At 32.9% G+C, this 14,122-nt stretch overlaps 1 protein-coding gene across 1 annotated transcript in view; it reads right to left on the minus strand.

Moving 5' to 3' along the window:
• Nucleotides 1-14,122, minus strand: part of LOC127853078 (deleted in malignant brain tumors 1 protein-like) — a 52,309-nt gene that overhangs the window by 10,473 nt on the left and 27,714 nt on the right. Inside the window, exons 22-29 of the mRNA XM_052387268.1 lie at nt 10,054-10,180; nt 9,430-9,608; nt 6,951-7,112; nt 6,457-6,586; nt 6,138-6,331; nt 5,818-5,994; nt 3,053-3,190; nt 2,005-2,096 (exon numbers count right to left, since the gene is read on the minus strand). Of these exons, the coding sequence (XP_052243228.1) occupies nt 2,005-2,096; nt 3,053-3,190; nt 5,818-5,994; nt 6,138-6,331; nt 6,457-6,586; nt 6,951-7,112; nt 9,430-9,608; nt 10,054-10,180 (1,199 nt within the window). The remainder of the gene's footprint in view (nt 1-2,004; nt 2,097-3,052; nt 3,191-5,817; nt 5,995-6,137; nt 6,332-6,456; nt 6,587-6,950; nt 7,113-9,429; nt 9,609-10,053; nt 10,181-14,122) is intronic.

The raw sequence follows: 14,122 nt of genomic DNA on the forward strand, positions 1-14,122 counted from the left end.
GGCACGATGGTCTGATTTTCAAGATGACTGAGGCCGGCATTGACGCCACTATGCTCCTTAATATAACAGAATTGCACCGAAACATCACAAGTTGCGTATGGTATACAAGTCTTATGTCTGAAGCCTTCAAATTTAAACAGGGGACCAGGCAGTGAAGCAAATCATCACCGATCCTTTATCTGACTTTCGACTTTCATCACCTTATTAAAGAACTGACGGAAAGTGGGATTTGATAATGTATGTTAAATCACAACAAGTGTAGCGTTATCGCCTTTAATGACAGTGTGAGATCTTGTTGTGAAAGAAAGTGATACATAGGAACGCAACAACTAAGTGAAGTAAAGGTGTAGAACCACCTAGGTCTTATATGCGACGAGTCATTTTCTACAGCAGAAACAATGAAAGACGCAAGCAACATACTGCGAAGAACGTTCTTAAACATACTGACGAGTAGGTTACATCCAGGAGGTTTAAATCCACTTACACTTAAAACGTTATACCAAGCAGTAGTTCTACATACAGCTCTTTACGGATAAGAATTTCGGAACATATGCATGCAAACGGGCATTCAACGACTTGTAGTAGCCCACAGGGTTTGCGTTAAACAGACACATTGAAACTGTCTACCAGCACTAAAGTTTCACTCGCAGTGTTAGATGTTGAATCGCTCGAAACCGGTGTTGACGCAAAAAGCTTACATTTTTGGAAAGTTATGCAGTCTTTCCTGTAGATACTTGACCAAGCACGTGTCAATGAATAGACTGACGCAATTTCTTAAAAAATATTATAAATGCCAAGGATTACCGGTCATCCAAGATATATTTAGATTTCTCCATAAGTGTTATCTAAATAAGTATTTAAATATGAACTTGGGCAGTGAGACCTTTGTTTCAAAAATGCAGTGGAAGAGCATTCCCCGGAGATACGTGACAAATCTGTCCAGAGAAGACAGGTACTCGGAAATATGCACTCAAATACCATGTTTGTCCGAGATAATGCCAAAGGACCGTAAACAAATGTGCCTTATGGAATCTAGAAATCCCATTCAGAGTTGATGTCCATATTGCAATCAGTGAATAGAGCGGCATGGCGTTTGTTATCAAGTTTATATGCGGAACAGTGCCACAAGTGCTCAAGATGGTGTGACAATATTGTTGAACACTTACTTTTAACGTCCGTATAATAATCCCCACATATCTCGCAATATTTATTCAAACTTGCTTGGTGGACGTCTATTTACAATGGTGCAGATTATCGCTTAAACAACAAGCAGACGTATTCGTGTGCCAAACGCTCCTCAACGTCTTCGCGTCAAATCTTACAATGCTCAAAAGGTTATATCGTGGGTAACGTTTAAAGTGTAACAAACTTGCTCGGAAATAGCAGTTGTTATTATTTTACAGAATTTGTTCTAGAATTTCATTAACTTGAATACCAGTCTGTTTCTTAGTATTCTCATGAACAGTTAATGTGTTTTGTTTTGATCAGCATTGGTTGGATAATACAGGTGGATGTGCGTTGAACTTATTCACTCATTCCCTTATATACTGGCGCACTATGATATTATGTGTTTAATGTTTATACCACATGCATACTGTTTGTGTTTCGGCGACATCTAGGAGATTTATGTTCCTATACAATACCAATTTTATTTAATTCCATGACTATAAATAATAGTTCAAAGATATGTGTATATAAGTTAACTCTGTGTATAATAGCAATATTTACTGTGTTGATCGCTTACGAATGATAAGATATTGTACTATGTATACATATTATGCTTATGCGTTTTGTTAACTATTGTAAACTTTTGTCTGATTATTTGTTCAGCTCTTTTTGTATTTGGGGGAAATAAAGTTATATATTCATATTTATTATAGTTTATTCCGCTGTACTTGAACACTTGTTGTTGTCATATAGTATTGAAACACACATGTTGTTCCACATAAACGCGAACAACCCGATTCACAGTCAACCTAAAAAAAATAGCGCTTAAGTTCTTACCTTGTTTAGTAACGCATGTATAGCCTGCTTTGTGCAGTTGTTCGTAGGGTTTTCATAATAACCACTTGTATTGCAAGTCCTTGTTATCATACCTATTTAAAAATAAGTTGCGTCAATAAGAAAACATTCTTATATATTTGCCCTATTTGTCAAATCATATTTTACGGTTATTTATAGTGTAATTAAAAATAAATATAATATTTGCCGTGATCACGTTCATTGATTAACACTTATTGATTTTTTTTAAATACGTGACATAATATTCGCCTGTTGATGTGGTCGTTTTTGATGAAATAGGTAGCAAATCGACATTTAAATCACTGGCTCTGGCACGAATACCGAAACTTATTAAATAGTTAATTGTTTAAACCTGTTTTCTAATTTATTGTTTATAACACATACGCAATCATAAATATACATAAAGAACGATTTCATTTAAAGCCACTATACCGACACGGATATGACATATGTCAATAAAAATGACTTGTCCCATGGTATGTTGTAATTGTTCTTTGGTAAGTTTTATTTTGCATTTGTAAAAAACAAAATGATTCAAATTAAGACATCACTTTATTAACCATATCGAAGTTGAAAAATAAACTACAAGGAATAAACTAAACACAAATGGACTCGAACCTGGAACATCGAAATGAGTCGACAACTTTACCACTAGGTACTTTGAATTTAGTTCACATTAAGGAAAAAATACTGCTGTATTGAACATTAAATATAACATTTTGTACTTTATTCCTTAGCCGCAGTACGACATCAAAAACTCTCGAAAAATGGCAGAGGATATCAGTCATGCATTTAACAACCGTAAATATTTGCATGTTTTTTAAAATACACGGATTGTAAGATTATAAACAAATGCACAATTATACCCAACACTCTGGATTCAATTGTCAAGCGAAGCTGTCTTTGTATCATATGTAGCTTCTGCTACTGAAAAACGATTTCGTATTTGTTCCACGTTTGCTAATCAGGATAATGGAGATGATAATGATGTAGCAACATAGATGATTATTATTTAAATAAAGTAAGTTACCGGTGTATCCGTCTGTGCAGTTTTTCCGTGTTACCTTCCCTGCATCCACTGCATCCCATTCAACACCATTAAAATCGGTGTTTGGCAGACATTTAACAGGAGCCGGACTGTCCTCTCGGTTATCAGTCTTATGATCATCTAATCAATCATATTTGATTAACTATTACAATAACGTTAGCGGTGGATATTGGTTCGCCGCAAACATCGTACAGATAATTTATATAAAGTAATGTATTATTTGCAACTACAACCATCTTTTTCATTTCCGGAATGCTTGTCCCTGTATGCATATACATGTACGTTATTTAACTACTCTTCTGGAATAACATTAAGGGGTACGTTTATCATGCGTAATGTTCTTTGATAATGTAAACTGAACTAGTCGGAAAAAAAACACTAGAATTCTGATAAAGGGTTGCTTTTTTATATGAATGGATGGGGATTGCGCCGTAAATTTGATTATTTTTTAAATGTACAACGTAGACGAACAAGACTGTATTTAATCAATCCATTATTGGATGTTGTTGAAAACAATATTACTAGCCCGTTTTTAATGAATCAAATTTTTAGTTTAAGCTTTAACCTCAATGCTAAAAGTGGTATACGCAAGCACTAAACAAAAAGTAAACTCGTAAATAAACAAAAAAATATTGTACAGAAAATGTTAAAGCTGGCAGGCGTAAAGAACTTAACGTAATTTTTGAAGGCGCGAAATAAAATCATTTTTCACACATTGCCACTTCAAAAGGTTTCTCATGTTCAAATTATTATATTTAATTTATATTTATATTACTCCTAATATTAAAGGCTTTTTGAAAATAAACACAGTACATACAGTACATACACTTATGTAGTAGTTTTCACAAAATAAACTAGTTATCATTATATAATGAAAATAACTTGTGAATATTACATATGGTTACTATAATTAGTAACAACATGACTTCGCAAGCGGGCCGTTAATCGTATCTGGCGGACTAATATATTCATATTGGTTCTACGAGCAGGGCACAATTTATATCTGAAAAGAATCGGATCTCGCGGCTCATACTTAACAAAAAGGCGGATACATTCAGTCTTAGCCAACAATTGTAAATACAATTAAGCCACACATTTATGAAACATTCAAAATAATGAAACGTAGCACACATTTGGAATAACTAACATTCCGATTGCATCTGAAACCATACGGTAAATTAGATAATGACACTCTTTGAGAATTAACTGGAGCTATAAACGCACACAATTAAGTTAACGGGACGTTAACCCTAATAACAACTTTAATCCACCACATTCTGTTCTTATAACCCACATTTGTTGGAAACGTTTTTATCTAAAGCTAGCCATTCCGAATATTGCTTTACAAAATCGAATGACTGATCGGAGCGACAATTATGCACGACAAGCATACAGCCCGGAATACGTTGTAGATTTGTTCAATGCTTTAAAAACTGTTTTACTGTTAAAATAAACACAACATCCGATCATCGTCCTTAAAGTCGAGAGAGTCTAAACTAGTATGTTTCGTCACAGAAATTACGTCAAACGAGATACGTCTTTGCGTATTCCATTGACTAAAAATACAAGTACTTAAACTTGATCTAAATCAAAGTATATTGAAGGAGCAACATAGGATGAGGTGTTAAATAAACGCTTACACACAGAAGAGCTGGACCGGATGTCTAGAATCAGCCCTTGCCGTAAATATGGCCCTCGGACCGTTATGTCAATCAATTAAGAAGTCGTTATCACTTTAAATTTCCAAATTACAATACCCATGGTTTACTATAGTATTTAATAAAACTAATGCACAAGAAGAAAGATTAAAGAAAAATATTATTATGAATTGTTTCCAATGGAGAAATACTGTAACCGTTTGCTAAACATAATACGACTATGTCTTCGCTGTTAACACAGTTATAAACACCCCAATAACTGTATGCACACTGCACAGTCAGCGATCGATGACTCGTTTCCTGTACACATGACATCATCTAGCCTAATGCTAATGTCATCTTTAAATATTTGTGAGACGCAAAAACAAAATTAATTCTCCTATCGGGAGGATGCAATTAAGGTCAACACAAGAATTGAGACCGCCCTTGCGTTAATAAACTATATATCTTTAATTAAAAATTAAAAGTTGTCTTCTTTGACAATTTTTTTACACACAAACGAGTTTGAACTCGGGTTTCAATTGTAAGTCCCTACAGCATTGTTAATTATAATAGTGAATTTTCCAAAGAATGTTTGTTAACTGGCAATAATTGCATTAAATACTTCAGAACTTAGTCCACAAGGTCATGTTTCAGTAAGGAATTTCATTGACATTTAAAACCATGTCAATTTCGATCATACTGCGGCCATCACAAAGGCTTAAGCTGGTATCTTTCAAACGCAGCGAGTCAGCAAACATAGAAAACAGAGTCAAAGACTTTTACACAACGTTATTGTCATTATATTTATTAACGCGAAAATACAATAAGATACACAAGGACACATACCATGACCAATACACTTTGGATAACGCATTATCAAGTTTATGTCCCTAAATTAACATCTTGTAGATTGATAAACCTTTGATAACAGTTTTATTACATTGACTTTTGTTCAATTAAAATATATCAATGATACCATACTAATCGTACAATGTTCGTTATGCTAGGGAAGTACACGAGTCAAATTTATTGGCATACTATCCTGTTTTGATTGGCCCGGGAAAAAGAACTTCCAAACACTAGAGTTGAAAAGATAAATTCACTCACCCGTCTTCTCGCATTGGATGGCCTCCCATTTGCCGTCTGGCATACATGCCATATTTCCCGTAGTCAAGTTCTGAGAGGTGCGGTATCCAGGGTTACAAGTAAACTTAGAAAATGAGCCGTACAATGTTGAAGAAGCCACTGCCTTTTTGTCGCCTTTTTGTACCTGTACTCCACAATCTGCAATTAAGAATCTTATTCTCCTTGAATTTCCAACTTGAAATAACATGGTATACTTTTTTACTTATAACTTATGCAATAGGAGAAGGTTTTACAGATCAAAATATGATTATTAACTGTTGTTAATGGAAAAATAATGTTACCGTTTGCGTAACATAGAACGACAATGTCTTCGCTGTGCCCACAGTTATGAGCACCCCATTCAGTGTGTGCACAGTCAACGATCGATGACTCGTTTCCTGTACACTTGACCTCATCTAGCCAAATTCTGCTGTCAGCTTCAAAAAATGTTTTGATTTGGAATTCCGAAAGTTTCGAAATTGTGCCATTGCCCATTCTGAAAGTAATTCCTTATGTACCTTACAACGCATTTATAACTTGTATCAATGTAATTCCATATAAATAAAGAAAGCAACACAGTAATGAAGTATTGATAAACTTAATATAATGAATTACAATTACCCTAGTTCTTGGCAAAGCACATTTGCAAAAGTGGTATCAGCCCCGTAATCGCATACCGTTCCCCACTCACCGTCGTGGAAAACTTCTACTCTTCCCCAATTCAAACCTCCATCAGCAAGTCGCACTCTCTCTTCATTTTACAACATGTTATCAATTGCGTTATAATGAACATACAAACTGATCACACAGCTGTTAACTATAAAGATTAATACACACTATGTATTACAAGAAACCTATTTTTGAACTGGGAATGGACATATCGCAACTCGTTTAGAAATGTAGCTGATGTAATGTTTATAGAAAAGCGTTTTCTAGTATGAAATGATTAAATCAATAGGATTTTTATTTATATGGTCTAAACATGTTTAAAAACTAATATTTAAGTATACATTTATTTACTTAAATAGTTATCAGTTATGCTATGTGTTGTTTTTTCTTTTAAAATTATGTGTTAAATCAATTATTTTACGAATTCGAATACAACAAGTGCTTACTATTTAAGGTATTGATAACGTTCAATTCAGAATTTAACAAGCAACGCACATCTCCACTGCTATACTGATAAATGCGGTACCCTGGGTCGCAGGTATTGCATACCAATGTTGATGCGTGTTTATTAATATACCCATAGGCAATCTTCGGTGTTGCATCGCAGTCTGAAAAAAAGTAAACATGTTTTTAAGTAAGGGACTTAAAATAAATAAATCGTTAAAAGATCATGTTTTGTAAAATAATAATGCAGGGTTGTATTTAGTTCATTGTTAATGTCGGTAAATTGTGAGCGACAAAGCACAACGCTTTATTATAAGGGCAAGAACTTCAGTCGACATTCATTAATGCTATTATAAATGCACTCCTACAATGCACATACAATCAATCTCAAGCGAGAATAATCATAAACGTGATAGCTATTTATATTATGGAAAACACGGTACATGTAATAATGATTATACAAATTCACACATTCACAAAATATACTTGATAAACATGAAAGCATAAATATGTAAATATTGCAAACGAATATGTACATTACAAGAACGGATGTTGCACATAAACTTGACTACATCAGAGTAACGAGGAACTAATTCGATAACGTACCAAGCTGGCTTCGTTTGCTGCACGATTGTCTTAATCAAAATTGTATCTGCTATACACAAGCAGAAGTTTGTAGCTATGCATTTATTTACACCCTGCATTTATTTCAGCAATAATCTGTATGTGGCCTCAATCCGCTAAACATGTATGGTCTGTCATTCAAAACAGGACAGTCCCAAATGGCCTTAGAACACAACAGCTGACTTATTATGGTCATTACTGCCGCCTACACTTCCATTGCTCATATCATTACGCATAACAGATTGTCGACTAAACCAATGTAAATTTCGATTAATCATTAAATTATATTCCGCAACTTTTTTAATCGCCCTTAAATGAGACTGGCTTAACAAACCAAAAAGTCCACACTGCAAAAGAAACTTGCTATAATTAACTTAATGTTTACAGTTTTAGTAATGATTCCACGTTATCACTCTGGATTGATGTGTTGTATTTACCGAAATTGCTCTCCCAACCATGCTGATGTTTTAAGAGTACCATGTATTGTTACCGCCATAGATTTTGCTTTCGATGTTGAAATTGATCCGAAACTTTGGGCACTAATTATTTGGTATCAAACCCCAAATGTTCCGTCACAAGTTTAAGTCATCTGTTGATAGCGTCCCGATCAACATATGCATAAGGCTGCACATAACTCATGAGTATACAGTCTTATTATATTGCCGAGATGCAAAATAAAGTCTCCAAAAGCGACAGTTAGATTAATGTCAGTACAAGAACTGAGACCGACTTTTATTTAATACTATTGTTCTTGAATTAAAAATCAAAAGTTGTTTATTTTCTTTCGACACAATCATATTACTCAACTTGTTTATTGCATACCATTTTACTTTCTCTAGTATAAATATATGTTTTATATTTTTTAAACTACGAGTAAAACATCTCTCTTGTTTCGAAGAAGTCATGGCATGTTTTTAATGTTGAAGCATGTTTTAAATAAATGGGTCAGATGTTAATGTTTGACATATTTCATAAATGTTATTTCAAACAAACATCACTGACGCTTCTTATGTCTCCGTTTTCTGGTCATTGGTTTACATCGTTGCGCGTCGGACCAAAGGAAACTCGGCCGTGACCAAAACATTCAAACTAAAGCAGTTGCGAAAAACATTGTATATTTCACTGAAAATGAGTGATAAATATGTAGCACAGAGGTAAAACTAGAACGAAAATGGGATACAGTTTTTGCAGACAAGATGAATACATCCGGATTTAAAATTACCAGCTAATAACACGTTTATGTATTCAAAGTGTTTGAAGTATATTCTTCTGAGTATGTATTGAAAAACCTGCACACGAAAATGGCAGACGCCTATTTTCAGCAGATACGAAGGACGGAGAAAAATTATTCTTCTGATCTAGTTTTGATGTGTGCGATTTATTATAAAAGAATATGTAATAATAATATTTGAACTAAGATATTTGTTATCTTAATTTCAACTTTAATAAGTGTAAAGGATATAATAAATAATGTCTGTAAAATTAAGAGATAACAATAAATAAAATCGATATTTATGACACATATTTGTGCATCAAATACTTTAGCGCGCGTTTAATGTTTTGAAGTTTCTTTTACTTTACACTAATGAACTCACCATCACATCCTAAGAATATTTTCTCAATAAACAGAACTATTCAGAAATGAAATCGATGTCGATTATGATTTGTGCAGAGACTGCACAACATGTACATGCAATACGAAATACTTAATTCTCGAAACGAATTTAAACCTTTGCGATTTATAACAAAAATACATCTTTTAATGCTTGGCTACAATTTTGCGTTAACAAGTTTTCTTAAAGATGACACCGAAATAAGGGCAGATGAATATTTACTTAAGGAAAAAAATTGTACTACCTTTCGGATTGCAAGCAACACCAACTTCACTGTAGTGACCACAGCTATGGTTACCCCAACCATCATGTGCGCAGTCCGTAATTGACAATTCCGTTCCATAACAATAGACGTTACTAAGCCAGATTCGACCCCTACCTTTCTTAAAGTCAATACGTAGAAGAATCTCACCAGCATTCATTCTGCCAATAAAATATTTAAAATTTTCAAAACCATGAAACAACAACAGAAGAGCATATGTTATTACTGTAATGTTCTTTTTGCATTATATGTGTCCTTTGCAATACTGCATGAAACGGACTTATTCTGATTGAATCATTACGAAGTGATACTATTTATATTATATCGATAAATAGTTTGCCGTGTTTGAGGATTTGATTCATCGATGAATAGCACATACGGATAATATTTAGATTTTGTTGTGTCTATTTAATCGCTGATGGAACATATATTTATTAAATGGCATTTGAAATTGGTAAAATCAGTCATATAGTTATATTTAAAAACAAAGTAACACGGTATAAAAACTTCTATTAACTTGTAAAATGCTTATACAACAATATGAATAGTGGCTAGTTTTAATTATGCAAGCTTGTTTGGTGAGGGAAAACTAAGAGTACACTATACCCAAGCTGAGCACAAAGAACTTCGGCAAAATTGTTATTAATGTTTTGACACACTGCCCCCCATTCGCCATCGTGGAAAACTTCTACACGTCCCCAGGTGTCACCTCCGTCGGCGAGCCGGACGTTTCCTATATGATTATTTATAAAAATGAATACACAGTTAGAAAGAAACATTTCACGTACATCTAGTAAGCATACACTTTCGATACTATGTATTGAATTAAATACAAAAAATAATATAAGTCTTAAAATTGTTATAAACAGTTGAGTGCTTTAAACTTAAAATATATGTCGAAAGTTATATGGAAAACAATAACTGTGGTATGTTAAACGCACACCATTATATCATTTATAATTCAAACTCTAATTTTATATTTGAAGTACTTATTCCCCCTTTACCAATTCAATAGTATTTCTACTAGCCTAAAGTAAAATAAAAATAAAATAAAAACAAGTATTGTCAATTTAAGTGCCGATTGCTTCCAAAGTCTATTTTGACCGAAAATAATTATTCTGAACTTCACAGTTGTAACACAGTTTATATTATTCATTTATTTAAAATAGAATGTGTTATGTTTGTTTTTGGTTCCATTCAATTGTATACTTACACTTGTGCTTGTACAAGCCAATTTAACGAAATGCAAAAGCTTCATAAACGTATTCATATTCGTCACTTTATCTCAATTTCTGCTATCGTTATATATAAGTTTCATATGAATCCCTTCCATACTTCTTGTGTTGTGATCGGAACTGCAATACCACTGTGTAGGTGTGGCTCTTTATAAGTAATACATCAAGACAAACATTACCAACAGCACTGAAGAGATAATGATATGTATCCCGCTATGCACTTACCCACACTTTTCTCTTTTGTTTTATGAAGTTTCATCATAATATGAATTGTTATGAAATGATAAAAACTTTTTACATATCGAAGAAAGACTTAATTGACTCTTTACGCTGCACTTCCTCTTTTAGTCCTTTATCCATATATGAAGTTTACGTTGAATACATTCACTATTGTTTAGGTTATTTTTTTCAAAATATCAGTAATTATGTTCTGTACAAAACAAAATGAATAGAGGTGATAACGTTTACTGAAGAAAGAGTTATGGTCTTTGGACCGTGCACTTGCTCTCAATGTGTTTTGCAATATATGATTTTTATTTTAATAATAATGAATCTTTGCATATTGCACATGCTAAAATAACAATGTGCAAACAGTCTGTAAATATTACAGAGAAAGCTGTTTTCGTAAAGCTTGCTTTAATTACCTGAAGATTTATTTAAATACCTTTAGTTTAAACCTATTTATTTTAGCTCGATTGCGTCGAAAGCCTTAGGCTTATATAAACGCTCTCGAGTCCGTTTCCTGGGCCTAGAACCAGTACTTGGTGCCTTTGATACCTTTTATAACTGGAGTTCAAAATCTGAGCAAAGGGCAATTAATCCACTTTTACCGATCATAAAGGTGTGGTATTTGAACACAAAATTTTATCTAAATGCCCTTTATCAAAGTACAGATTTATACTTAAACACATTTATTACTAAGTCATTAATGCTCCGCATATGATATTTTACTTTAGAGAAATGAGTCCATCAATCTCGATGACAGAGTTAAGTATTTATATTCTTTACTTCTACTATATACACGTTATCGTGATAATATTAAAGGTTCAGTTGACTCCAATCACTGCCTTTTGTGTGATGCACCACACATTCCTGATTGTCGTCTTGACAGAGTTGTCGTTCGTGCGGGACGGTATACCTACTTCCGGTGTCAATATAAAAAATGGAAAAATACTACTGCTGCATCTTTGAATGTCACAATTTTAGCAACAGAGTCAGAAATTTTCTGACAAAAAGAAAATTACCTAAGGACTACTATCCAAAAAAACTGAGTTAAAGCAAATAGCACGAAGAATAATATTTCAACGTTTTATACACATCTTCCTAAACAACATCGTGCCAAACTCTTTCGACCTTAAGAATCTTCAAAATGAGAATTTAAGCCATCGAAGAATTTACAACAGCATGAAGAAACAGCAGCGTTAAGTTGTACAGCCCCTGCAGAACTTTAAAACATTGTCTGTCTTAGATCGTGATGAATTTAACATGAATAGGGACAGACAATTGTCATTTTAACCAATAAACACCATCGGTATTATCTTGTTTGGAAGGAGGATATATCAATCTGCAAGTAACATTTTTTAAATATTGTTATATACTTTCGCGACACACTTAAACAGTCAACAATATTGGCATGAGTGAAGGAGTGAAATAAAGTGTTGTTAAATTATATCTTCTTTTGTAGTAAATGAGGTAACTGCCAACAGACATGCTGTTGAGCTAGCTTTTTAGCTACGCGGTTAGAGTTTCTGGTTACCACTCAGACGACCCTGGTTCAATCCCAAGTTGGAGCTCAGGGAGTTTCGCTTTACTATTAGTAAATTCTGCATTCTAATCGATAATGTTGTGACAATGATGTTTTTTAGACTCTTGAAATGTCCCAAAATGAATTATTGTTTAATCAATATTATTATCATGGACAAACAGCTAGTGAACTCCTAGCAATATCCAAATTCGGCTCATTCCTTTTAGTCTCCAGTATTTGATGGCATGAGGAGTATATATAATAAGGTATAAGAGGATGACATAATTTGTTTCAATTTCATTTGCCATTTGCATCCGCTTTAAATTTGGGACGGTTCAAATGCATCATTTGGTAAAGGGTTACAGTATTTTGCAAAAAACATTAATGTTACTTGTTTTAATGTGTTCGAAATTTTGTTTAGCTCTGTAGATTATTACATACATACAAGCATTGCACATAGCAATATGAATTTCAAATATTTGTTTGGCATTTTATATACAGAGTATTTCATGAACAGCCTCTTGATTGGTACATAAACATACTTGTCTACATATAGTATTGTGCAATTCTAATTTTTAAGAATTGTCCAAAAAATACATTTTACATACAAACTAAATTAAGTTGGAATATAAGTATTATAGCATTTATCAATATAATAAGAAAAGTAACTAACACATGCTGAAATACATTGTATAAAAAAAAACACTCTTATTTCAGATTTTACCCAATACATGTTCTTGTGAAATAAAAAATATTTATATTGTGCGATATGATTAGAAATTCTATTATGGGAGACATCCGTAAATATTTTAACACGAAATCCCGGGTCGCAGACCTTTAAATTTTCATCTGCTTTAATCGTATTTTGTATATTTCAAACGTGTGGTTCATACTATTTACAAATCCATACTGTGTATGGCTTATAATTTTCATCTGACAATAAAAGATAAACCGTTTAATCTCAAGTCACACTATGTTTATATCATTCATTTTTGGATTTGTAATCCCAAGTATTAATTTTTGGTATGCTTGGTCTACTTCTACAAATAATCTGAACAACAAATTTTAGAATTTGGGGATTAATGTAGTGCCATGACAAGTGCATAGTAATTTCTACTTTATTATTATAGAATAAACATAGATTATTGGCAACAATTTTCATTTTGAAAATATGAGATTTTTTTCACAAGATTATGTTAACTATTCTGTACTGGCGCCATCTGACATATATTTTCTAAGTTAGATTGAACAAGAGTGCATGAACATTTTTCCAGTCAATACTTAAAAAAATCTGAGTTCTATTTATGTATGACAAACTGGAATGTCACATTTTGAATTAATATTTTTATAAGTATGTACTCTCCTTACGTTTTACTATTTTCTTAATGTAAGTTCCTTGTAAAGGTCTTGAGTTTTTTCTGTCGAAATTGGCTTGTCTTCAAAATAGTCATTTCTTTCAAGATGGTGAGCCAAAAGTTATTTTTCATGTGCAAACATATATTCTCTGCAAACATTTAACCAGTATTAAATATGGTTTAAAAATCTATTAATTATTAAACCAGTGAATACCAATTTCCTTCGCCTTACACTTTTCTCTATACAATTTTATTTTCATGTTGTTTTTTTTCAAAAGAACATATATCTATCATATTCAACCCACCTATGTTACATTTATTTTAAATTACAGTTGAAAGAA

The sequence above is a fragment of the Dreissena polymorpha genome, chromosome 12, assembly GCF_020536995.1.
Source record: "Dreissena polymorpha isolate Duluth1 chromosome 12, UMN_Dpol_1.0, whole genome shotgun sequence".
NCBI classification, from domain to species: Eukaryota; Metazoa; Mollusca; class Bivalvia; order Myida; family Dreissenidae; genus Dreissena; species Dreissena polymorpha.